We start from the raw sequence: 26,959 nt of genomic DNA on the forward strand, positions 1-26,959 counted from the left end.
TAGTTCAAATAAAACAAAATTAAACATGGCCCTATCTAGTGGATGTATACCATCTGAATGTCATATAGTAGCTTGTATACATGCCTCCTGTAAACAGTATGACCAGGAAAACATTGACTTTATCAGGCATTCCCTCACATGATTAATAACATTGTTAGAGCATCAGACCTTCCTCATTCCAGGGGATGAGTTTTTGTCATCCCTGGAAATCATCCAATATGTGACTATTTGTTTTTGACTTAAAAAGGGGTAATGAAATGGAAAGAAACTGAAATGGGAGTCAGGAGCTAACAAGTTCTGTGATCTTGGGCAGGGACCTTCATGCAAATTGTATCTTTACAGGTTGAACTTTGTTGACCCATGCCTCAGTTTCATCACCTGCAAAGTTAGGGCTTTGAACCAGATTATCTCTGAAGTTTCAACTCTCAAATTGCATGTTTTCCTTTGAGCTAAAGCCAATATTCTATTTGGAATTTTCACTTTATCATAAATAATTATTAGCTGTAGTATATTACATAGTTAACCTGTGCTAAACATTTCATATATATTATTGCATTTTAATGCTAGAATAACTTGAAAGGTAGTTTTTTTTAATCACCATCTTTCAGATGAGGAAACTGAGGTATAGAGTGGTTAGATAATTTTTTGAAGGTCGTACAGCTATGTACTTTATTTCCCTTAAAATAATTACTATATTTTTGCCTTATTTGTGTACTTCTCAAATCACTTGCCAGTTTATACAAATATTTATTCTTGCTTTATATTGGCTGCTTCATAAGGGTTCATCTCATCTTCAGCTACTTAAGAATGAAGATTGTGTCTCATACTTTATATCTCTCACAGGGACATGAAACTATACATGTTCAAAATTGAAGGTCTTTTAAAAATTTAAAAAAAAAAAAGCAAATGACTCCTTTCCTCCCTCAATCTTTCTAAGCTTACACTTTGTGAAATTTGTTTTGATTATTATATCACTCTCGGGCCAGGTGTGGTGGCTTACGCCTGTAATCCCAACACTTTGGGAGGCCGAGGCGGGTGGATCACGAGGTCAGGAGATCAAGACCACAGTGAAACCCTGTCTCTACTAAAAATACAAAAAATTAGCTGGGCACAGAGGCGGGCACCTGTAGTCCCAGCTACTGGGGAAGCTGAGGCAGGAGAATGGTGTGAATCCGGAAAGCGGAGCTTGCAGTGAGCCGAGATTGCGCCACTGCACTCCAGCCTGGGTGACAGAGCGAGACTCCGTCTCAAAAAAAAAATGAAGATTTTGTCTTATTCTTTATATCTCTCACAGGGACATGAAACTTTGTACATTTTCAAAATTGAAGGCCTTTAAAAAAAAAAGGAAAAAAAAACAAATGACTCCTTTCCTCCCTCAATCTTTCTAAGCTTATACTTTCTGAAATTCGTTGTGATTATTATATCACTCTCCCCAGCCTCATTATTACTGAAATTCCTGATCTTTGTTTGATGTTACCAATACAATTTTTTTTCTTTCGCCTTTCTCCATAGATGTTGATGTCTTATGAATTTGCCTTTTTTGAAGAGGCGGAGGTCTCACTGTGTCACCCAGGTTGGAGTACGGTAGCTATTTGCAGGCACGATAATAGCTTGCCGTAGCCTTGAACTCTTAGGCTTTATTTCTTCTGATTATTAAGAAATACAACCTCCAGCCAAAAGCATACCAAATGACTCAGTAGTCTGATGGAAAAATAAAGAAATATTTTGCATCAGAAAATGAGACAGGCTGCACGTGGTGGCTCATGCCTGTAATCCCAACACTTTGGGAGGCTGAGGCGGCAGATTGCTTGAGCCCAGGAGTTTGAGACCAGCCTGGTGAAACCCCGTCTCTACCAAAAACAAAAAACAAAAATTAGCCAAGTGTGGTGGCGTGTGCCTGTAGTCCCAGCTGCTTGTGGGCCTGAGAGGGGAGGACCATCTGAGACCTGGGAGGTCAAGACTGCAGTGAGCCATGATCACGCCACTGCACAGTCCAGCCTGGTGACAGGGTGCAACCCTATCTCAGAAAGAAAAAAAAGAAAGATAATACGTACTTCAGTAGAATATTCAAACATTATTTTTGTTTGTTTGTTTTTTAGTTTTTTGGGGGTGTTTTTCTTTCTTTCTTTTCTTTCTTTTTTTGAGACAGGGTCTTGCTCTGTCACCCAGGCTGGAGTGCAGTGATGTGATCTCGGCTCACTGCAACCTCCACTGCATGGTTCAGGTGATTCTCCTGCCTCAGCCTCCTGAGTAGCTGGGATTACAGCATATGCCACCATGCCTGGCTAATTTTTGTGTTTTTGGTAGAGATGGGGTTTCACCATGTTGGCCAGGCTGGTCTTGAACTCCTGACCTCAGGCAGTCCTCCCACCTCGGCCCCCCAAAGTGCTGGGATTATAGGCATGAGCACCTGGCCTCAAACATTATTTAAACAGTAATTTTAAAATATTATTTATAATAATAACTATTATTTAAAAAGTAACTTATCCAAAGTAAAAATTCCTGGGAATCTTATCCCCCAGAGGTGATATTACTGATTACATTTTGATGAATAGCCTTACAAGCATTCTTCTATGCATGTATACACCTAAATAAATATAAGCACATAATAGCATGTAAGTGGGAGCAAACGTGCTTTTTTTTTTTTACTTAACATTACATTGTTGAAGTCCTTCCATGTTGGGGTAAATGTGTGTAGCATTTTCATTGCACTGATACACCATAATGTTTTTAATCCAGTCTGCTAACAGTGAACATTTAGATTGCCTCCAGTTTTTCACTATCAGAAGCATTGCTTCAGTGAACATACCTGTACACACATCTTGGGCACAGGGTGGGTTTCATGTGCCTGCATCTCATGTCTGGACTAAGGTAGCATTAGTAAGGTAGCACAGCAGATGCCCACAGTCACAGCCATTCTCACATAGCAGCATAAAGGTTCAGGAACCCAGGAACTCAGTGTGGGCTATGTGGCAAATGTCTGCCTTCTCGGGCTTCAAACTTTGGGTTGTTCAGAAAACAGATACTTGTTAAACACAAAAATAAAATAAGCTTGAACAATGCAAAGCATTGTTTTGTTAAAATCTCAAATTTTTCAGTTGAACAAATTGCTGTTTATGTGTTTGCTTTCGTTTGGTAGCAAAGTAGTGCTGTGCACAGTCTAAAGAAGATGACCTGTTTTTTTAAATGAAGATAGAACTCGAAAGGAAAATGGACTTATACTAATAAAAAAAAGTTAATCATTTACTCTCCAAATATGCATTGAGTACCAATGATGTGCTAAGTAAATGTCCTGAATGCTTGAGCTCAAAGTCTAGCAGGTGAGAAATTAAAGTAATAAAATAAGTTTCAAACTAATTGAAGCCTAGGATGAGAGAACAGGAAAAGAAAATGTTTTCCTGTAAATACATATTTGCAAACATCTGGATTCTGCTCAGCCTAAGTTTTGTTGTAGTTTCTTCTCCTTCTTTAGCCTTTCACTGTCAAGTGCATTGCTGTTAAAATTACAGGTCCTTGATATTTTTGTAGTTCATAATGATTGGGCTTTCACACTTGTTTGAGGTGTGCCTTCCTCAAACCTTATTATAATGTCAGCATATTACCTGTCTGATGTGGGAAGAAAAAATTACAGGTTCTTGTTTCCTGTGATTTGCTTTTCCATTTTTTCCCTTTCTCCCTAAATTGGTATCTTATTTGGTTACCTATCCCTCACTTGCTCTGTTGACCAAGGCATCTCCTCTGGGCCTCAGTTTCTTCATCTGTGTAATGAAGGAGTTCAGATAACTGATTTTCTTTTATTTTGGTAAGGTCCAGCTCTGACATTCTTGAAATCTAAGATGGTACCAGATCTGTCTTCTCTGTTTCATCCCTAGTACCTAGGATAAATCTAGCCACACAGAAAGGCTTATTAAACTTTTGTTGACATTTATTTTAAATTTGGGGTCTGTGTGTCTACTCTAGTTTCTTGGATTTTTTTTCTTATTTTCATTCTGTAGCTACCTACTGTACATTTAAACTTTTATTTCTCAAGGACAGTTTGTTTCAGCCTTGAAAGATCCTTCATTCACTTCAGTTCAGGCATTTCTCGGCCAGGCGCTGGACTAGCTACTGGGAGTGCAAAAATGAATTAGACACTGTCACTATCCTTAAAAAGCTTCAGATGAGGTGAAGGACTCATAAGAAGATAACTCATAAAATGTAATATGTCCTCTGCTAGAGTTTGTGCCTGGGGTGCTATGAGAACACAAAGGAGGGTCACTCTGGAATGCCTAGGAGCACAGAAAGCTTCTGGGAAGAAATTATGCTATAGCTAAGTCTAGAAAGACAGAGTTAGTCCTGTGAAAAATAGGGAAGAAGCATGCCTAGGGAAAGAACAAGGATAAAGGGAACAGAGTTACAGGAGATAGAAGGTTGGCAGGGGACTGGCCTTGGAAGGCTTTTTGTGCCTGTTTGTAATAGGGAACTACTAAAAGATTTCAGCAAGAAAATATCTTTTCATATTACATTTTTATCTGTGTCTTTTTATTTTAAAGCGATCTGCTAATATGGGCCCTATTCGTGGTCATTAGGGGAACCAAGTGTTTTCTCTGGAAAGGTCATCTTTTATCTTCTAAGATCATCTTACTTAGTCTTTGGCGTTCTGCAGTTTCTTTATGATATATCTAGGTGTGGATTTCTTTTTATTTCTTCTGCTTTGGGTTCATTGGGCATCTTGAGTTTGTGAATTGGTGTCTTTCATTGTTAGGAGATTATCAGCCATTACCTCATAAAGTATTGCCTCAGTCACATTCACTCTGTCCTTTCTGGAACTGCAGTTTAAACTTACGGGGACTATACTAACATAGCGCTTCTCTTTTCCATCTTTGTCTTTGTATTGTAGTGTAGATAGTTCCTTCTGACTAGTCTTCTAATTTGGTAATTTTCTCTTCAGTTGTCACTTGTGTTCTTAAACTCTGTCCATTAAGTTAAGAAGAAACTGCAAAGCTTTTTATTCCTCCAAAGTAGGTTATGCCATTTTACACTCCCACCAACAGTGTGTGGGAATTCCAGTTGTTGACATTCCCAGTATTTTGTGGTGTTGTTCTTTCTAATTGTAGCCTTCTTGTGAGTATGTAGTGGTATCTCATTGCGGTTTTAATTTACATTTCTCTGGTCACTAATGATGTGGAGCATTTCTTCATTTGCCTATTGGCCATTCATTTATTTTTGTCTTTGAAGTATTTGTTCAAATGTTTTGCTCATAAAAAATTATGTCTTTTTATTGAGTTAGAGGTTTTTATATATTCTGAATACAAGTCAGATATATGTGTTATAAACATTTTCTCCCAGGCCGGGCGCGGTGGCTCAAGCCTGTAATCCCAGCACTTTGGGAGGCCGAGGCGGGTGGATCACGAGGTCAGGAGATCGAGACTATCCTGGCTAACATGGTGAAACCCCGTCTCTACTAAAAATACAAAAAACTAGCCGGGCGTGGTGGCGGGCGCCTGTAGTCTCAGCTACTTGGGAGACTGAGGAGGGAGAATGGCGTGAACCTGGGAGGCGGAGCTTGCAGTGAGCCGAGATCACGCCACTGCACTCCAGCCTGGGAGACACAGCGAGACTCCGTCTCAAAAAAAAAAAAAAAAAAAAAAAAAAAAAACATTTTCTCCCAGTCTGAGCTTTAGAGATCTATTTTCTTTTATTTTCTTTTTTTTTTTTTTTTTTTTTTTTGAGACGGAGTCTCTTTCTGTCACCCAGGCTGAAGTGCAGTGGCGTGATCTCGGCTCACTGCAAGCTCCACTTCCTGGGTTCGCGCCATTCTCCTGCCTCAGCCTCCTGAGTAGCTGGGACTACAGGCGCCCGCTCCCACGCCTGGCTAATTTTTTTGTGTTTTTTAGTAGAGACAGGGTTTCACTGTGTTAGCCAGGATGGTCTCGATCTCCTGACCTCATGATCCACCTGCCTTGGTCTCCCAAAGTGCTAGAATTACAGGTGTGAACCACCTCGCCTGGCCTAGATCTATTTTCTTAATGATGTCTTCTAATGCTTAGAAGTCTTTAATTTTGCTACTACCTGTTGGGTTTTGTGACGTTTTTTGTTTTTGTTTGCTTGAGACAGAGTCTTACTCTGTTGCCCAGGCTGGAGTGCAATGGCATGATCTTGGCTCACTGCAACCTCTGCCTCCCAGGTTCAAGCAATTCTCGTGCTTCAGCCTCCCAAGTAGCTGGGATTAACAGTTGTGTGCTACCACATGCAGCTAATTTTTTTATTTTTATTAGAGACAGAGTTTTTCAATGTTGCCTAGGCTAGTCTTGAACTCCTGGCCTCAAGTGATCTTCCCACCTTGGCCTCCCAAAGTGCTGGGATTACAGGCGTGAGCCATTGCACCTGGCCTGGGTTTTTAATTTTAAGTTAGTATTTTGTATTTCTAGATATCTTGGATCTTTTCCAAATCTGAGAAGATTGTATTTTACATTTTCCTCTTCCCTGGAGATTTTTTTTCTTTTTCCCCGAGACAGAGTCTTGCTCTGTTGCCCAGAGCTGGAGTTCAATGGCGTGATCTCAGCTCACTGCAACCTCCACCTCCCAGGTTCAAGCAATTCTCCTGCCTCAGCTTCCCAAGTAGTTGGGATTACAGACGTGCACCACCACACCCAGCTAATTTTTGTATTTTTAGTAGAGACAGGATTTCACCATGTTGGCAAGGCTGGTCTTGAGCTCCTGACTCGTGATCTGCCTGCCTCAGCCTCCCAAAGTGCTGGGATTACAGGCGTGAGCCACTGAGCCCAGCCCCCTGGAGATATTTTTAATATTTTATTTCTCTAAACATAGCAGCATTGTCTTAAAATCTATATCTGATAATATCAGGATCTGAAGTTTTTATGAATCTGTTTCTACCAGTACTTCCTATTGAGTCCTTGTTTCCATGGGTACATGTTTTTAATTTTTTTACTATAATCTTGTTTTTATTAGAAAACTATTTATGGAGATTATTTGATCTTTGGATTGAAGGTACCATCCTCCAAAGAGGATTTGTGTTTTCTTCTGTTAAGTGTCTTGGGGGCACAACTAGTCTGGGATTTTAAAAAGTTAGATTTAAAAAGAAGCTACAAAAATAATATGGATTCTCAAATACCCTTCATCCAGCTCCCCCTAATGTTAACATCTTTTGTAATCATAGTGCGGTTATCAAAACCAGGAAATTAATATTGAGACACTACTATTAACTAATCTACATACCTATTGGAATTTTGTCAGTTTTCCCACAAATGTTCTTTTTCTGCTCCAGAATCCAGTTCAGTCTTCCATGTTGCACTTAGTTGTCATGTTTCTTTTTTCTCCTCCAATCTCTGCCAGTTTCTCAGTCTTTGTTGTTGTTGGGTTTTGTTTTGTTTTGTTGTTGTTGCTGTTGTTGTTGAGACAGAGTCTCACTGTGTTGCCCAGATTGGAGTGCAGTGGCACGATCTCGGCTCACTGCAACCTCTACCTCCCGGGTTCATGCGAGTCTCCTGCCTCAGCCTCCCAAGTAGCTGGGACTACAGTCGCCTGCCACCACACCCAGCTAATTTTTTTTGTATTTTTAGTAGAGGCGGGGTTTCACTATGTTGGCCAGGCTGGTCTTGAACTCCTGAGCTTGTGATCTGCCCACCTTGGCTTCCCAAAGTGCTGGGATTACAGGCATACCTTGTTTTTCTTTCCCCTCCCCTCCCCTCCCCTCCCTTTCTCTTCTCTCTTTCTTGCTTTTTCTCGCTTTCTTTTCTTCTTTCTTTCTTTCTTTCTTTCTTTCTTTCTTTCTTTCTTTCTTTCTTTCTTTCTTTCTTTCTTTTTTTCTTTTGCTTTCTTTCTCTTTTTCTTTCTCTCTCTCTCTTTCGTTTTAATTGATGAGAGTTCATTCTGAATAGTCTTTGTTTCTCTTGAAATTGATACTTTTGAAGACTACTGATCAATTATTTGGTACAAAGTCATTCATTTGGGTTTGTCTAATGTTTTGTCATAAGTAGATTGAGGTTATTCAGTCTTGCCGAGAATAGCACAAGAGTACAGTTGGACCCTTCTCAGTACATCATGTGGAGGACCTGTGATGTTGACTGCTTGGTTAAGGTAGTGTTTGCCAGGCTCCCCACGATAAATGATTTTTCCCTTTGTAATTAATAAATCAATCTTATGGAGAGATATTTTGAGGATATGAAAATATCCTGTTTCTCATGAAACTTTTGCCCACAAATTTTAGCATTCATTCTCTAGTCTTGCCTGCAGCAATTACTGTGATGCTTGCCTAATGATTTTCTTTTTTCTTTTTTTTTTGAGACAGAGTCTCGCTCTGTCACCCAGGCTGGAGTGCAGGGCACAATCTCGGCTCACTGCAACCTCCACCTCCTAGGTTCAAGCGATTCTCCTGCCTCAGCCTCCTGAGTAGCTGGGCACTACAGACTACAGGTGCCCGCCACCACGCCTGGCTAATTCTTCTGTTTTTAGTAGAGGTGGGGTTTCACCATGTTGGACAGGCTAGTCTCAAACTCCTGACCTCAAATGATCCACCCACCTTGGCCTCCCAAAGTGCTAGGATTACAGGCGTGAGCTACTGCAGCCAACCTGATTTTCATTTCTTTTTTTTAAGGTGGAGTTTCGCTCTTGTTGCCCAGGCTAGAGCGCAGTGGCGCAATCTCGGCTAACCTCAACCTCTGCCTCCTGGGTTCAAGTGAAGCGATTCTCCTGCCTCAGCCTCCCGAGTAGCTGGGATTACATGCATGCACCACCACGCCCAGCTAATTTTGTATTTTTAGTGGAGACAGGGTTTCGCCATATTGGTCAGGCTGGTCTCGAACTCCTGACCTCAGGTGATCCACCCGCCTCAGCCTCCCAAAGTGCTGGGATTAGAGCGTGGGCTACTGCGCCTTCTATTTTCATCATTTCTTCTTTATTTTGTAAGGGAGAAGAGCCCTTCCCCCCCGGTTTGCTGATTGAATTATCAGTGTAGACTCATGAATATTTATCCTATATGTTATAATCCATTACTGTCATTATTTGTGTATTGATTAAATGGTCCTTGCCTTAGCCATTAGGAGCTCCTTCAGATTGACTACTATGTCAACCATCATTTTTTCATGTGCCACCATCATTTTTTAAGCACTTTCTTACTTTGCAGTACCATGAGATGTTCTAGGCTCATCCTGTATTTTTCCTGCCCCAACCCTGAAACTAGCCTTTTCTCCAAGGAGCCTTCGTTCATTTATTAGAGAATGGTATTTGGAAAGCAAGATTTGAGCGCTATGTGTGTATTGCTACTAGAGTGTCATTGTATTTAGGTGCTCTCAGAGGACAGAGCTAGGGAATAAGTATATGTATGCTCATAAACGCATGTATGTTTATCAGACTCCTCATTTGTATATATAAAACATTGTAAGGCCAGGCGTAGTGGCTCACCTCTGTAATCCCAGCACTTTGGGGGGCCGAGGTGGGCAGATCACCTGAGGTCAGGAGTTTGAAGCCAGCCTGACTAACATGGTGAAACCCTGTCTCTACTAAAAATACAAAAAAAATTAGCCAGGCTTGGTGGCGGGCACCTATAATCCCAAAAAAAAATCGTAACTTTCTTTTTTTTTTTTTTGAGACAGAGTCTTGCTCTGTTGCCCAGGCTGGAGTGCAGTGGTATGATCTCAACTCACTGCAACCTCCACCTTCCAGGTTCAAGCGATTCTCCTGCCTCAGCCTCCCGAGTAGCTGGGCTGGGACCACAGGTGTGCACCAGCACCCCTAGCTAATTTTATTGCATTTTTAGTAGAGATAGAGTTTTGCCATGTTGGCCAGGGTGGTCTGGAACTCCTGACCTCAAGTGATCCGCCCGCCTCAGCCTCCCAAATTGGTGCTGGGATTACAGGCATGAGCCACCTGGCCAGGTTTTCTTTTCTGAAGAGTGTTAATCTACCTTGCTGATATAGTAAGCTTGTCCAGTCTGCTTCTACTCAGGTAAGTTCTTCTACCACTACGCTAGTGACATGTCTTCATCGATGCATTATAGTTGCAAAATATGGGGAAATCCCATGTGCCTAATAATAAGGGAATGGTAAAGGAAATACTTGATGGAATATTATAGCCACATAAAATGCCTATTAATAATAATAGGCCGGGCATGGTGGCTCACGCCTAATTCCAGCACTTTGGGAGGCTGAGGCGGGCGGATCACTTGAGATCAGGAGTTCGAGACCAGCCTGGCCAACATGGCGAAACTCCATCTCTACTAAAAATGCAAAAAAAATTAGCCAGGCATGGTGGTGCACACCTGTGATCCCAGCTACTCGGAAGGCTGAGGCAGGAGAATCATTTGAACACAGGAGGCAGAGGTTGCAGTGAGCCGAGATCGCACGACCACTCTCCAGTCTAGGCAGCAGAGCAAGACTTCATCTCAAATAATAATAATAATGTAGAAATGCTGTTGATATAATGCTAAGTAAAAAATTATAACAGTAGGATTGTAAGTAATTGTACACACACACATATGTAGAAAGATTGGGGAAAAAACAAAGGCTAGCAGCATTTAAAAAATACCCATATTCTGCTGTGGGATTTTGTTACATTTAAATTTTAAAATAAATGTCATCATCCTTATTGTCACTGTCACTGCCACCCCAAAAGGTGCCCATTATCCATCATGCCCTGGCAGAAGACAGTTTGAGAATTTCTCTCTTAAGGTAAAACTCAATTATTCAGGCAGAATATGAAAATAGTAGATCTTTCCTATGATAATTTATAAGTTTATTAGTTCATTTGTTTCCTTTCAACAAATAAGTAAAATGGATACTCACGTGTAACTAGTGCAATTTCTTTCCCTCCGTTTAACAAGAAAGTGTATAGTGAACAGTTCTGCTTTGGCAAGTTTAAACAAGCTTAATCTAAAAGTTCTAGTTTGGGGAAATGTTCATATGTTATTAATCATGTCCATAACCAAAGTAAGGATGGAACAGCTTTGCCCAGTGGGGAGGAAGTAATCTGTCCTAGATGGTACTCTGACCAACAGGGAAAGGAACACACTGTTACTTTGTTTTGCCAACTTGAGGATTCATTAAATAATAGTAGCCCAAGCAAGTTATAAAAAGAGTTTATTTCAGATAGTTTGGGGAGTGTGCGTTAAAATTTTTAGTATTCTGTAACAGAACTAGAGATATTTTTCCAATGTCTTGTTTCATCATGCAATCTGTATTCAGTGAAAGTAAAAGAGACTTAAGTTTTTGAGGATATTAGAAATAAGTATCTACAAACAAAAAAGAAGTATCTAAAGATTAAAACATTTCATAATACCCAATGGTGGCAGAGTATTGAGAAACAGGCATCAGGTGTATTTGTACTGTTGATAGAGATATAAATTGATGCAACCTTTTTAGATGACTGTTTTGCAATACCTTGTTCAGAGTGAATGTGCATATTCTTTTACCCAGTGATTCCACTTATGGAAAATTACCCACAAGCACAAAGATGGGTGAACAAAGATATTTTTTGGAGCAATGTTTATAATAGCCAAAAAAAATTGGGAGACTCAAAATGCTCATCAGTAGGGACTAGTTAAGTTATGATATAAATACTAGATAACCATTAAAAAGAATAAGGTAGATCTACATAGATACATATATATGAATAGAAAATTTCTAGAAGGACTCCCAAGAAAGATCTAATAGTGATTACCTCTGGTGGGTGGCAGTAATACTAGGAGTAAGTAGAGATTTTATCATTTTAATTCTTCAATTTTCTTTACTTTTTTTTGTTTTTACTCTGAACATTTGTAACTTTTATCATAGAAAAAAACCTGAGTTTAAAATGGAAAGAAAAATGCTTTAATTAAAGTCTTGCCATCTAGTTTATATTCACCTATGATTTCAAATGTTTTTTGCCACAACTAATTACTGGCTGCTTAGTTAGGCATGGTAGCCAAAACTCATCATTTTGATAAGTGAACTATAAGACTTGTGTCTGCCATTTTCTGCTATAAGAATGAATTGAGGCCGGGAGCAGTGGCTCACACCTGTAATCCTAACACTTTGGGAGGCCAAGGCGGGCGGATCACGAGGTCAGAAGTTCGAGACCAGCCTGACCAACATGGTGAAACCCCATCTCTACTAAAAATACAAAAATTAGCTGGGCATGGTAGTGCGCTTGTAATCCCAGCTACTCAGGAGGCTCAGGCAGGAGAATCGCTTGAACCTGGGAGGTGGAGGTTGCAGTTAGCCGAGATCACACTACTGCACTCCAGCCTGGGTGACAGAGCGAGACTCTATCTCAAACAAAAAAAAAAAAAAAGAGAGAGAGAAAGAAAGAAAGATTTGGGCAGAGTGTCCTAGATGGATGTGGGGACCTGACAGGCGAGTGGTTGCAGCTGGGGAGCCTGCGGCCAGGCCTCGAGCATAAGCAGTGACCTTGCTGAGCAGTGAGTGAGCAGTCTGTGGCCTGGGCAGCAATGCCTCCGCCCTGCGCCAAGCCCTGGGTTGGATAGGAGCCCAGTGGTCTTCTCACCCACACAGGTGGGAACGGTAACAGCGATGGATGCCTTAGAGGAAGAGAGCTTCGGGCTCTCCTCCTCCACCTCTGATGCAGAATTTGATGCTGTGGTTGTATATTTAGAGGACATTATCATGGATGACAGGTTCCCAATTATTACAGAGAAGTTTCATGGACAAGTACTACTAGGAGTTTGAAGTTTGTAGAGACAGGGTTTCACCAGATTCTCCAGGATGGTCTCGAACTCCTGAGCTCAAGTGATCCTCCCACCTTGGCCTCTCAAAGTGCTGGGATTACACTGCGCCTGGCCCATTTGACTCAATTTTTTTATCTTTCCACGATATCCCTCCTCTCAGGAGCACAGTGTATCCCTTCAGAGAGACTTCTGTTACCCTAGCTAACTCTCCCATTTCTTCAGAGGTTCTTCAAAGAACCTCTGAAATTCATTCCAGAGCTAAGGCTTCCTTATTTAGCATTTAACTTCCAGAAAGCATTTAGAACATAAGAGTTACATATAAACTTAAGTGGTTATTATTTAATTTATGTGCAGAAATAGCTAATATTCATTGTGTTAGTCAAGTCCAAGGTGTGAACCAGATTCTGTCTCTGAAAAAGAAGAAAACAATTTACTTTGGAAGGTGCATTAGCTCCTTGCAAAGGGTGGGTTTATAACTCAGATTGATCCATCCCCTCCATCACCGTCACAGGCAATTGATTGGTGCCCCCCTGGCTGGGAGGTGACTGTGGTGTGGTGGCCAAAGGCCAGTGCCATACACACCCTTGGAGCCTCTATCTCCCTGCCTGCAAAGGGAGGCCAGTGATTCCTGCTTCTACAATAGCCTTAAGGCTATTGTAAATTCAGATGAGAAATGGAGGTTAAAAGCTTTTGCTGTGCATATCCCTAGGCATAGTTGAGGAGTCAGACATTTAAAGGGAACATTATAGCTTAGTGCTTAACAGCTCAGGCTCTAGAGTTTAACTTTCTGGTAGGAAGAGACAAATTTCTATTTCTAAGAAGATCGCTTTGAGAGGAGATAGTCTGCAGGAGCATTTCTTACCAGCTGGACTAGATTTGCAGCCCTCAGTGCATCTCTGTGGCTTCGTTGTTGAGTGATTCATGTCAAAGTGGTGATGCTAAGAATAAGATCAGCTACCTGAATTACCCAGTGCTCTGCAAATCTAAGTATGTTTGAAATCTCAACAGTCACCTGAATTCAGTACAGGCACTCAAACTATAGCATATGGTTTCCTGATGGGCCCTACCTTCTATTAGAAGATTTTATTTATTTTATCTTATCTTATTTTATTTTATTTTATTTTTGAGACAGAGTCTTGCCCTGTCGCCCAGGCTGGAGTGCAGTGGCACGATGTCGGCTCACTGCAATCTCCCCCTCCTGGGTTCAAGCGATTCTCCTGCCTCAGCCTAACAAGTAGCTGGGACTACTGGCATCCGCCACCACGCCCGGCTAATTTTGGTATCTTTTTTTTTTTTTGAGACGGAGTCTCGCTCTGTTGCCCAGGCTGTAGTGCAGTGGCCAGATCTCGGCTCCTGCAAGCTCCGCCTCCCAGGTTTACGCCATTCTCCTGCCTCAGCCTCCCGAGTAGCTGGGACTACAGGCGCCCGCTACCTCGCCTGGCTAGTTTTTTGTATTTTTAGTAGAGGTGGGGTTTCACCGTGTTGGACAGGCTGGTCTCAAACTCCTAACCTCAGGTGATCCACCCGCCTCAGCCTCCCAAAGTGCCGGGATTATAGGCATGAGCCACTGCAGCTGGCCTTAGAAGAAATTTTAAGTCTGAAATGAAATGCCTAGCATTAAAAAAAAAAAAAAAAAGGAAAGAAGAAAAGCCTTGCTAAATTGGACTTGTATAAAGTTTGGTTTTAGTAGTGAGAATACATATGAAAAACTATTTCAAAATACAAGAAGATAGTATTACAGTACTAATTTGAGGGTAAGACAGCTAAAGTTGGTTTTTTATTTAATTTTTTTAAAGTTTTTTTCTTTCTGAGATGTAGTCTCACTCCGTCACCCAGGCTGGAGTGCAGTGGTGTGATCTTGGCTCACTGCAACTTCTGCCTCCAAGGTTCAAGCGATTCTCCTGCCTCGGCCTCCCAATAGCTGGGACTATAGGCACGCACCACCATGCCTGGTTAATTTTTTTGTTTGTTTGTTTTTTGAGATTGAGTCTCGCTCTGTAGCCCGGACTGGAGTGTAAGTGGCGCAATCTCAACTCACTGCAACCTCCACCTCCTGTGTCCCGGTTCAAGCAATTCTCCTGCCTTAGCCTCCTGAGTAGCTGGGATTACAGGCACACCCCATGATGCCCAGCTGATTTTTGTACTTTTGGTAGACATAGGGTTTCACCATGTTGGCCAAGCTGGTCTTGAACTCCTGACTTTGTGATCCGCCCACCTTGGCTCCCAAAGTGTTGGGATTAAAGGTGTTAGCCACCATGCCCGGCCTAATTTTTGTATTTTTAGTAGAGATGGGGTTTTGCCATATTGGCCTGGCTGGTCTCGAACTCCTGACCTCAGGTGATCCAGGTGCCTCAGGCTCCCAAAGTGCTGGGAGTACAGACGTGAGCCACCCTGTCCAGCCTATTTATTTATTTTTGAGACAGGCTTTCAAACTCTTTTGCCCAGGCTGTAGTGCAGTGGTGGCACAATCATGGCTCACTGTAGCCTCGACCTCCCTGGGCTCAGGTGATCCTCCCACCTCAGCCTCCCAAGTAGCTGGGACTACAGGCACATGCCACCATGCCTGGCTAATTTTTGTATTTTTTCTAGAGACTGGGTTTCACCATGTTGGCTAGGCTGGTCTCAAGCTCCTGGGCTCAAGCAGTCCGCCCACCTCAGCCTCCCAAAGTTCTGGGATTACACGCATGAGCCAGCGTACCCAGCCTAGCCCAAGGTTTTTACCATCCTGATTCTGTCACTGAGATGTTGGACAAGTTCCTTCACTTTCCTGAGCCAATTTCCTTGTTGGTAAATTGGGGGTAACAATCAAGATAATGCATTGAAAGCATTTAGCACAGTTCTTGACACATAGTATGTACTCAGTAAATATTACTAATGTGATTCTTCGGCAAGAGTGAATGACTAATTGTGTTTCTGAGTGATTGAGAAGTCTAAAACAGCCTAGTGGGTATCTGAAATTAAATTTAGAATATGAAGGAGAAATAATATAGGGGAAACATTCCCAGGAATGTTTATTGCCAGAATTATTCACAGGTTTCAGGGTGTGTAGGGTGGGATGAGGGAGTTGGCGGCCTAATGCTGATTCCTTGCATCATAAAGCCAAGCTATGAAATTGTTCATTTCAAGTAAGTTACTTCATGCAGCTCTGAACTTCTAAGTTTTTTAAGGAGTCAGTTGTATATCAGAATCTTATTAGCTCATTACTTCACTGACTGAAACTTGGGAAACAAAGATGATTCACAGGAAGGAAAATTTAAAGGTTAGAGGGTATTTAAATGAAAATCAGCTAGAGTATGGTTTTATTTTATTTTGTTCTATGTTTTGTAATTGTTTTAAAAATAGTGAGTAGGTTAAGAATCTTCTGTGGCTCTGTAGTCCAGTGAGGTAACATTTGTTGAATATGTGGAACCAAAAATAAAAAAGATGGACAATTGACTATAGAGTACTTGAAGATAAAAAGAACTATTGAACATGTAACCATTACTATGAGAGCCTCATTGAACAGCTAGTCTACCATTTCAACATTATTACCGTCCCACCTCCTTGGAAAGTCTTTCCTGGCCGTTCCAGCACACGGTGATCTCTCCCAAGAACCCATAAAGCTTACTGACCCCATTTGGCCTCAAAAAAGCATTGAGGCAGTTACTTAATTTGTCCCATGGCTCTCCTCTCCACAGGACAGTGAGCAGCGCTCCCTCAGCAGGGTCTGGCCAGGGACCCTCAGGAGGAGGGCTGGAATTTTTGTTACCAAGTTAGCCTCCTACAACACCAAATGATATTTTGGTGTTATGTTATGGTTATGATCTAATGTATTTTAGCATTAGATCATAAATGGATTGAGGTGGGAAATAGGCACCTCTGCTGGCACTCCCCAAAGAATTAAAAGTTGCAAAAATGTCCTTGAGGAATGAGTGGCAAAAATCTGAACAGATATGACAAGCAATTTCAAATAGTGCCCATGTTAAGTAGAGGAGAGAAATGCAGATGCGTGTGATTTGACTGAGCCCACTTGAGGAAATTGATGGGAGAAATGAAGGAATTTCTAAGGCAGTAGGTATAACCATCTTATTCTTTCATGTAAAATATTCAGACTTTCAATTTAGTAGATATTTGCTGAGTTTCTTCTATATGTAGAGTAATAATGATAACTAACATTTGAGAGCATACTATTTCCTAGGGCTGTTTCTTCTGATCAGTCAAGTGGTCTTGGACCTAGACAGAGTCATTAATGGTGGAGGTGGGGGTGGGAGTTTGTCCTGTTTTAGCACTAGAGAACAAATGAATGGTGCGTGGGAAACCAGCATCTCATCTAGTGCTCCTTATAGAATGGAAAGTGCAAAGAGATGCTTGATAAATGAAAGACAGAAATCTTAACAGACTTCTTTGCATAACCTCTGAATCAGCTCTGCAGGTCTCCTCTGTTTCAGGCATCAGAAGTTGAGAGACAACTCTCCATGCAGGTCCACGCCCTCAGAGAAGACTTTCGGGAGAAAAACTCGTCAACCAACCAGCACATCATCCGGCTGGAGAGTCTTCAGGCTGAGGTGAGCCTTCCCACACAGCAGTGCTGGAAGGTGGAATGCTTTTCTCACTGGGAGACAAAAAACTGCTCTATGTAAAAGGGACTAAAATCTCTACAGAAAGACATTTCTGTGCAAAACTAAATGGGGAACATTTGATCTATATTTCTTTGGGTAGGTCGTTGTCTGGAAAAATGAAGTTGCTCAGAGTTACTGCCGGGTGTATTGAAATCACAGATGACCTACATTTTATTGAATATGTTGATCTCTCTAAAAATATCCTTGCCAATCCGAAATAGGAGGTGGGAAAGGACATCTCGCCTTTCTCTATTCCATTTAGGCCCAGTTCAGTCCATCTTACTAAGGTCTGCTGTTATTCTCATCTGCAAAATGAGAGAAATAGAAGTTTCTACTTCACAGGTTTTTGCAAGGATATTATGGGTTAATGCATACGAGGCACTTTATATGATACCTGGAACACAATGATGTTATTGAAACCATAAGGGAGGCCAGAACGTGAGGGCCAAGATGAGGGGAAAAGAAAGTATCGGCAGGGGAACAATACTGTGAGAATCTGGTTGTGGAAGGTGAAGAGAGGGTAAGGATCTTATCACCAGCCCAAACCAGGCCTGCCCCCGGGGGAGGCTTCCACCTGGTCTGCTTTTGAGGACCCTTTAGCCAAGTATCTGGACAGCAGCCCCTTTGCTAAGTCAGAGTTTGAAGGACAGTCTAGAGCCAGGTTGAACAAGTAACCTTCCACTGTGATGAAGCAATCAGCCATCATGGTCAGGCCAGAGAAACCCAGATAGCCTGCTCCCCTGCTTGGTAAATGACCTGAGGATGTTTTTCCTAAAGTCTGTCAATATCTTCTGTTTTCTCCTGCCTCCCATTCCCTTCCTTCCCCCTTTCCCTTGGACTGCCTACTGGTATTGAGCAGCAGGTCCTTGAAGTAAGTAGAGTTTGTTCCAGTGGGGTTTGGCATGCCTGTATGTGACCATTTGTGTGCATGACTTGCCATTCACCTGCCTCTGCCAGCCTCTGACTCCTTCAAGTTTTCTGTCTTCCTCTTTCCCCGATGCGTTCACTTTTTCTAGACCCTCATGAACCAGGTCATCCCCAGGAATGTTTATTGCCAGATTTGTTCACAAGTTTCAGGGTGTGTAGGGTTGGGTGAGGGAGTTAGTGGCCTAACGCTGATTCCCTGCTGAACACTGCTACCTTTAAAAGGCAAGCTATGAAAATTGTTTGTTTCAAGTAAGTTACTTTGTGTAGCTCCAAACTAAGTGTGTGTGTGTGTGTTTTTGTTTGTTTTTGTTTGTTTTTTTTTTGAGATGGAGTCTCGCTTTGTCTCCCAGGCTGAAGTGCAGTGGCAAGATCTTGGCTCACTGCAAGCTCCACCTCCCAGGTTCATGCCATTCTCCTGCCTCAACCTCCCGAATATCTGGGACTACAGGCGCCTGCCACCACGCCCGGCTAATTTTTTTTTTTTGTATGTTTAGTAGAGACTGGGTTTCACGGTGTTAGCCAGGATAGTCTCGGTCTCCTGACCTTGTGATCCTCCCGCCTTGGCCTCCCAAAATGCTGGGATTACAGGCATGAGCCACCACGCCCGGCCGCTCCGAACTAAGTTTTTTTAGGGTCAGTTGTGTATCAGAATCTTATTACCCCATCACTTCACTGACTGAAACTTGGGAAACAAAGATGATTCATGGGAAGGAAAATTTAAAGGTCAGAGGGTATTTAAATGAAAATCAACTAGAGTAAGAATTCTCTTCACATGGGTGACTTTGCTTCAGTGTAGGAAATAGTGGACCCATTCACAAAAGGGGCTTGCTCCTTTTGGTCCCCTACCCAGGTGCACACTTGAGAGACAATATTTCTTTGTTTGGCCAGATACCTGATCTCTCTGGACAAAGGCCACATACTTTGTTTCTCCAGGACAACATCCTATCTGATTGGATTGGTGGCCAGAGAAGATCTGTGCCCTGCGAGCAGAATTCTAGTTCAGAGAGTGAGAACAGCTAAAAAGTAAAGGGAAAATTGTATCTCATAGGACTTGAAACAAGCTAGACATTCATTTCAGGATTTCCCCTGGAAAAGTTCTAAGATTGGTCCCCAAAACTTGCCCAAGTAAAAGCCTTAAGGAATTGTTATCAAAGCTGGAATGGAGAGCCTGGAGAATATTTTAACCATGTCAAGAAAATATTTACAAGCAAGAAGCTGGTTGAGAATCAGTCCAGCAGGGCACTGCTAAATAAATGGAAGGATCCACGAGGACCTCCAGGATTCCAGAAGGTCCCCTAAGAGTCAGATCCAATTGGCAAGGCTTTCTGGAGCCCCTGAGCCAGGGTGATGGTTTTTTGAGTGAAGCATCCCTGGCCTTGGGAGCACTGGCTCAGCTTCTCACCCTACAAACCATGAGGCCAGAGGAGACTTGGCATTTCTTTCCTCTTTGCCTCTGTTTTCTCACTGACACTGAAGAGATTAGGCAGACCTTCCTAAAAGATTTACGTATGTGGAGACTGACTAGGTATTCAGTGTATACAAACATATCAACCTGTTTCATGAAAAGAATTTGCGCCTCTTCACGAATGACTCCCTCAGGTAAAAGTTATTCTGAGTAAAGTCAGCATTCACTTGTATCTGTGTCCTGCTCCGTCCCAGGACATAGGCTGATGCAGGCACTACTTTGGTTTTTGTACCCTGGGAGCTCTTCCCTTAACTCAAGGCACTGGGTCTGAGCTGTGACCTCTAGTGCCAGTGGAGCCAGGAGCGGGGAAAGGAAGACAGAGACGAATCCTGGGGTGTGAAAACATGGCGCTCCAGAGGATTTCCTGGGCATTTTCTTGTGCTCATGACTTGAGGAGGAGAAGCAGTACAGCAGGTTAGGTTCCACTCCTCCTGCCAATTGTAAGGATGGGGTAAAGTTGAGAGCAGGCAAGGTGGAGCCCTTTTTTATCTTATCTCTGGAATTTCCAGAGCACTAGCCTTCCCTTCCTCTGCCTGGCATCCCACATTCCAGCTTCCCCAGAGGTCAACTCCCACCCCTTCCCAGACAGGTTTCTAGAGGGGAGGGGTTTTCTCTTCAGCTTAGGGTTTCATAGTTATTCTCTCAGAGATGGGGGTACCGTGACATTGGGCAGAACACTGAAAGATACTTGCCTTCATGTTTTGGGGCTAGTCCCTAGTTCCTACTTGTCAGCCCGGGTGTAACTCCACACCACCCCTGTGGCTCTCCAACCCTTTCAGATCAAGATGCTGTCAGATCGGAAACGGGAGCTGGAGCATCGTCTCAGCGCTACTTTAGAGGAAAATGACCTGCTCCAAGGGACCGTGGAGGAGCTACAGGACCGGGTGCTAATCCTGGAGAGGCAGGGCCATGACAAGGACCTACAGGTACTGGGGTAGAGAAGCTGTCCTGCAAGACTAGAGCCAGATAAAAGGAGCACTTAGCCAAAAAGAAAAGGCTGGGAGGCCAGCATCACTGCTGGGGTAAGCCAGGAGTGGATGATGCCTAGGTCTCACTGTGGGGCCTGAGGCATTCACTAACTTGACTCTTCTGACTCTGCCCAAAGGAAGTGCACTGCTACCCACAGATCATTTCTCCAATGTGTTCTGAGCCACTGGCCCATGGAGCAGTTTCACAGAGTTCTCTCTGGGTTAACATGACTGGAACACCAGGAGTGCTATTCTGGCCTCCTAGCATTTGTGAAATCTGCTAAAAGGTTTCAGAGGGAGCCTGTGACTCTCTGACTCAGCTCATAATGCTCTCTGCTGCTGTCTTCCCAAGCTCATGGATTTAGTTGGTTGGCATGGAGCAGAAACCCGAAGCTGCCCACTGAACACAGCAAGGTTTATATTCTGCTTCTGCCAGTTGCCAGAAAAGGCATAGACTGAACCCTTTGTGAACCTAATCAGTCTCTTTTTTTCCTTCCCGAAGGAAATTGCTTCATGGCCATATTTGTTCTTATTTGGGAACTGCTACCGGGCCTCAGCTGAATCCCCAAGCTCACACTTGACAAGAAACAACTCCCAAAACAAAAAGATATCATCACTCCAGTCTTCCCAGAAATAGAGTACAGCATCTGCTACCAAGATGCTTTGCTGGGCTGGCCTAGGAGGACCGGGGTCAGAAACTCAGAGTGCATTGCTTCCCTTTGGCATTCTCTGTTCATGCCAGGGAGTGCACTAGATTGCAACAGTGATATTTGTGCAGAGGTGGTCATCCAGGTGTACTCAAGCACCAGATGTGTCTCCACCCAAAGGCTAGGCCACAGAAGGTCCCACTGGGCTCATAGGTAGGCTGTTTGAAAGCCTTGGGGTATGGGATAAGGAAATATAGTATCTTGGGCTAAGATTACTTGTCCCTGCCACCATCAGCTAGGCTGACACCTGAGTGATGAACCTCTTTGAGGGAAAATGAATGGCTTTTCTCTCTCCATGTTTTTAGTATCTTCAGCTAGTAACTTTTCATATATTGATAGTAGTGCCTCAGTAAATGTTGAGTAGAAAATGGTGCTGGCTAAAGCTTTACAGAAGTTTTCAAGATGGAAAAGAGTTTACTGATTTTTCAAGGTTGATGATGATAATAGCAGTAAACATTTGCGTGCCTCTTTGGCATAGAGGGTGCTTTTAGCATACGTCATAAAGCTGATATTGAGAAAAACTGAATCATTTATCCAAAGTCATGTAGTGAGTCTTTGGTAGAATCGAGACTGGAACCCTCTCATCTGCTTTACCTGTAGCTCAGTAATAACTTCCTGGTATCACTGGCCTCCGAAAGTCAGTTCCTGACCAGCATTTATTACCCTATCAGGCTGCTTTCCTGAGGGTTGCTGACATACAGTATGGGAGGAGAAGGAATATAAGTATGGAGAAAGAGAAAAATGGCCCTTGCCTAAAAGAAACTTTCAGTTCAGCATGAATTTACAGTGAAAAGTCCTTATTTCAAATCAAAAATTAGGGCCCTAGGTAGCAGGAAAGAGGAAGGACTAGTAGGCCATCAGAGGCCTGACCGGCACTGTGGGCTGTACATTCTCTAGCAGCGAGAATCCCATCATGCCACATGCACTTGCTCACCATGTGCACATCCACTGTCTTCCTGTTGAACTTCAAGACTGAGAAGGTGTCATTCACCTAAGGACCTGCAGCAGGTCAGGCAGTACTCAGTTGATTTGGAAAATCTGCATTTACAGGCTGAATTCTCATCTTCCCTAACAATTTATCATTATAGTCCTTCAGTTCATGTGAAACTCTCAAGTTGCCACTAATTACCAGTGTCCTCCAGAAAGTCCTTTCTGTTGCTAAAATGGCCTGTACTGATACAGAAATAAAAAATCCAGCTTACTCAGGTAGCAGCTGAATGATCCTAAACCATACTTGTAAAATGTAAAGCTAGTGGCCTTGGAATGTACTTAATCCCTTGATTTTAAATCCTCAGACAAGGGTGAGGGATGGCTGAGCAGGCAAGGCAACAGGCCTGTCACAACCAGAGGAGCCCCCTTTTGATCTCTTTCACCATATAATTGGGGTCCTGCTGTCAAAAACAGATTTTTAAACAACTGATCAAATCCAACTGAGTTTTTTCAGACCTGAGAATAAGCATAAAAATTATTGTTCATTGAGCACCGAGTATATATCAAGTATTTTGCCAAACTCTTACTATCCAGTAAAGGAAATCTGTCTGTCCCTCTAAGGGCCAGTTCACTGCCCTGTCTCATACTGAGCTGGGCATTTTACAGATGTGTGCAGGGCCTAGTCCCAGCGACTGGGTGGATTCCATCAGCAGAGCACAGGCCCTGCTCACTGTGGGGCAACCCAGGAAGCAGGTGACCTGGAGCCTAGACCTTGCTCTAATGCTGACTGTGTACCATTAGGCAAATCACGTAACATCACACCATCCCAGTTCCCTCAGATGAGCGTAAATGTAGTGTACTATACAAACACAAAGCACTTGGTGTCATTCTCATTCATACATACAAGTATACTTAGTGTCACCTTTGTCATATAAAGAATGATGTTTCTTATTTTAAAGGCCTCTTAAATGTAGTAGACTTCCCTTGTTTGGTTTGGTTTTTCTTCTTGTGTCTATCCAGTTGGTGAATCAATTGTTGACTGGAGAGTGCAGACCTCTCCTGGTCTTTTGTTCCCTTGCTGTTATCATTAATTAAGCACCTTTGAGTGTGCATGAGTAATTGAACTAATTTTGTCCAGTATGTAAGAACTTGTACTTGTCTGTGCCTAACTTCCTCCTGCTGCGATGTGTGTGGAGTTGTCTAAAAAAATAATTATGAAGCATTTTGCCAATTTAATATGCCATTTGTAATTGTGCCAAATGCTTCCTAGGAATGTCTCCTTTTTTCCTGTAACCCTGATGTTTTTCTTTCTGAGTCTCCTCAAAACAGGTTGGAGAAGTTCCCACTGGACCAGCAGGTATTGCTGATCCACCAGAACTATGCAGAGCAGGCTTGCCAATCCTTTCTTCATTCTCTGGGCAGCCAGGCTCCAAACCCTTCCTAGTTAGGGCTATTCCAGATCACTGGTGCCGTTAGTCAATCATTTCCAAGTGCTGATGGTGAAGGTGAGACTCCCGGGACACCTAAGTGATTGGTCAAAGGCTCTGCAAGGCAGCTTCCTTCATGAGAACTACAGAGCTCTAAGTGGCTGCCAGCCACCCCAGTCTGCACTTCTGCAGGAGCCACAAGCCAACTCAGCCACGAGTCTGGAAAAGACCAGTGCAGTATCTACTTTCTTTTTAATGGAACAGAGGTGACCCCAGAAATGCTGTTTTATAACAGAATAAATTAGCTTAATTTAAATCCCAAGAAGTTCTCCCCTCCCACCACCACTTCCTGAAAGTCTTCTAAGGACCTGGAGTGGGGTGTTGCAGTCCACAGATATGAAGAGTGGGAAACATTGCTTCTGGGCAGATGTGGCATGTGGCATGTGGCCATGTTCCTAACTGCTAGCAAACTGATGACAATTCCACAATTAGAGTCTGCTGTATTAAAAGCAGGTTAGTGATGGAGTGCACAGATGAGAAGATAGCATTTAGGCCGGGTGTGGTGGCTCATGCCTATAATCCCAGCACTTTGGGAAGCCAGGATGGGCAGATCATTTGAGGTCAGGAGTTCGAGACCAGCCTGGCCAATGTAGGGAAACCCCATCTCTACTAAAAATACAAAATTTAGCTGGATGTGGTGGTGCATGCCTGTGGTCCCAGCTACTAGGGAGGCTGAGGCAGGAGAATTGCTTGAACCCAGGGCGCAGAGGTTGCAGTGAGCCAAGATCACGCCACTGCACTCCAGCCTGGACGACAGAGACTCAAAAAATAGCATTTAGCAGTTGTGGCTGGGTCATCCCCTTATATTCAGCATTAGTGACCTCCCCAGAGAGTTGTGCCCTGTTGTGAACTCCACACAGAAGGGCCCATGGAGAATGCAGTGGGGTGGAGGGGGTGAAGTCACAGCATGGAGAGAGAAGGAAAGAGTACTGCCCACAATTCCTGACCCCTGTGCTGCTGTCTCCTCTCTACCACTGGCACCATTCCCCTTTTCTAAGTTTCAGTTTTATCCTGACATAGTTGGACTCATTGATCTCTGTGGCTCTGCTAGCTCTAAAAATGTAGGCTTATGTGAAAATCTCTGAGATCATTTAAAAATCAAGAGAGAGAGGCTGGGAAAAGTCTAAAGGACATATAATATATATAATATTTGGCTTGCAGAATAGAGCTATTTGGAAAGCTATTGAAAAGGAATGTCTCCCAAGTAATTAGCTCTTTTCAGTCTTCAGAAAAGGACTGAGAGGAACAAACAGGTGAACGTGCAGGATGAAGGACTGATGTTAGACATGGCAAAACTGTGGACATTTCTGCCCATGAGAGTTAGAACTGAAGCTGTGGGACTTCCTCCCTTAGAGATCTTCAAAATAAGTTACTATCTCATCTGTTAATGTCTCTCTGGAACAAATGAGGTATGTGGAAACCGGAAAGACCCCTGGACTGGGAGTCATCAGACCAGTTCTGCTTCACAAGGGTTTTAGGAAAGTCACTTTTCACCTGTGGCTCAACTACCTGATGTGGAAGCGAGGGGCCAGCCTAGGGCCTTGCCTCTAACGGTTGGGTTGGGGTAGAAACTCTTGGTATTACTATCCAGATGCTACTCCCGTTTCCACCTCCAGCTCCTTTCCAAGCTACTCCTTTTTCCCTTAATTTTTTTTCATGAAAAGATATATATAGTAAAGCATACAAATCTTAAGGGGACAGCCCAATTAATTTTTACAAATACATACCTGTGTAACCATCATGGAGATCAATCTACAGACCACGATCAGCACCCTAAAAAGAATACTTGCCACTTCCTCAAAAGCAAACCTCTACTCCAACTTTTTTCTACCTCAGTGAAGTTTGGGAACGTTTTATAAATAGACTCATGTATACTTTTTATGTCTGGCTTTTGTTTAACATTGTGTCTGTGAAATTTAACCATGTTGTGGCATATGGTAGTAGTATATTCTTTCGTCGCTGTGTAGTATTCCAACATGTGAACATACCACAATTTACTTATTCTATTTTTATTGGCATTTGGATTGTTTCCCATTTGTGGTTATTTGAACATCCTGTGTGTGTCTGTTGTGCACATTTTGTTTTTGTTGGGTCTACAGCTGAAAGTGGAATTGCTGGATCATAGAATATATATTTAATTTTATTAGAAACTGCCAATTTTCCAAAGTATTCGTACATTTTCTACTCCCACCAGCATTGCCCCACATCTTCATCAACACTTGATATTATTTGTATTATTTATGTTAGCCATCTTGGTGAGACTCTAATGGTATCTCACTTTGTGTGCCTGTGTGTGTTTGATTTTTTATTGCAAAGGATTTCAAACATTCCACAGTGGCACAGTGTAATGAAGTCCAGCTCTGAAAACCACCAGTCCCTGCCCAGTGCTGCCCCATCTTCATAACATCCATTTCCTTTTCTCTCACGTTATTTTGAAGTAAATCTCAGATTTTAATAAATTCATCTAGAAATAAAAAGTACTAACCTCTAAAAGATAAGAACTTTAAAAAATGTAACTCCAGTACTATTATACCAAAAAAATAGCGTATTTTCTTAATACCATAAAATGCCCAGTGAGTGTTCAGATTTTCACTTGTCTTATAAATGTCATAATTTTTTCACATTTTTGTTTGAATCAAGATACAGATTAAAATGGGCCTACACAGTGCGATTGGTTGGTATAACTCTTTTTTTTTTTTTTTTTGAGACGGAGTTTCATTCTTGTCGCCCAGGCTGGAGTGCAATGGGGTGATCTCGGCTCACTGTAACCTCTGCCTCCTGGGTTCGAGTGATTCTCCTCCCTCAGCCTCCTGAGTAGCTGGGATTACAGGCGCCCGCCACCATGCCCAGCTAATTTTTGTACTTTAATAAAGACAGATTTCACTATGTTGGCCAGGCTGGTCTTGAACTCCTGATCTCAGATGATCTGCCCGCTTTGGCCTTCCAAAATGCTGGTGTTACAGGCGTGAGCCACCACGCCTGGCCTGGTTGGTATAACTCAAGTCTTTTTTTATTTCTGTGTTCCTCCTCTATCTTTTTTTCCCCTTGCAATGTTTTTGTTAAGGAAATGGAGTTGTTTGTCCTGTAGAATTTTCTTTTTTCTTTTTTTTTTTTTTTTTTTTGAGATGGAGTCTCACACTGTCACCCAGGCTGGAGTGCAGTGGTGTGATCTCGGCTCATTGCAACCTCCGCCTCCTGGGTTCAAGCGATTCTCCT

The 26,959-nt window shown here is 42.6% G+C and overlaps 1 protein-coding gene and 1 pseudogene across 11 annotated transcripts in view; both read left to right on the top strand.

Annotated features, from left to right (window-relative positions):
* BICDL1 (BICD family like cargo adaptor 1) overlaps positions 1–26,959 on the top strand; it is a 109,174-nt gene that overhangs the window by 59,405 nt on the left and 22,810 nt on the right. For 6 of the 11 annotated variants that reach the window (XR_010579618.2, XR_012420748.1, XM_045366657.3 and 3 more), the window contains exons 3-4: positions 17,089–17,205; positions 20,431–20,577. Coding sequence is in view for 7 of the 11 variants with exons in the window: in XM_045366657.3 (XP_045222592.1) it covers positions 17,089–17,205; positions 20,431–20,577 (264 nt within the window). In the remaining 4 variants the exon portion in view is untranslated. Of the gene's footprint in view, positions 1–17,088; positions 17,206–18,051; positions 18,131–20,430; positions 20,578–26,959 lie in introns of those variants that run through there. The other 5 variants (XR_012420749.1, XR_012420750.1, XM_045366660.3 and 2 more) reach the window with 2 other exon arrangements.
* LOC123567820 (small nucleolar RNA U13) lies at positions 3,517–3,612 on the top strand (annotated as a pseudogene).

This window comes from Macaca fascicularis, chromosome 11 (genome assembly GCF_037993035.2).
Source record: "Macaca fascicularis isolate 582-1 chromosome 11, T2T-MFA8v1.1".
NCBI classification, from domain to species: domain Eukaryota; kingdom Metazoa; phylum Chordata; class Mammalia; order Primates; family Cercopithecidae; genus Macaca; species Macaca fascicularis.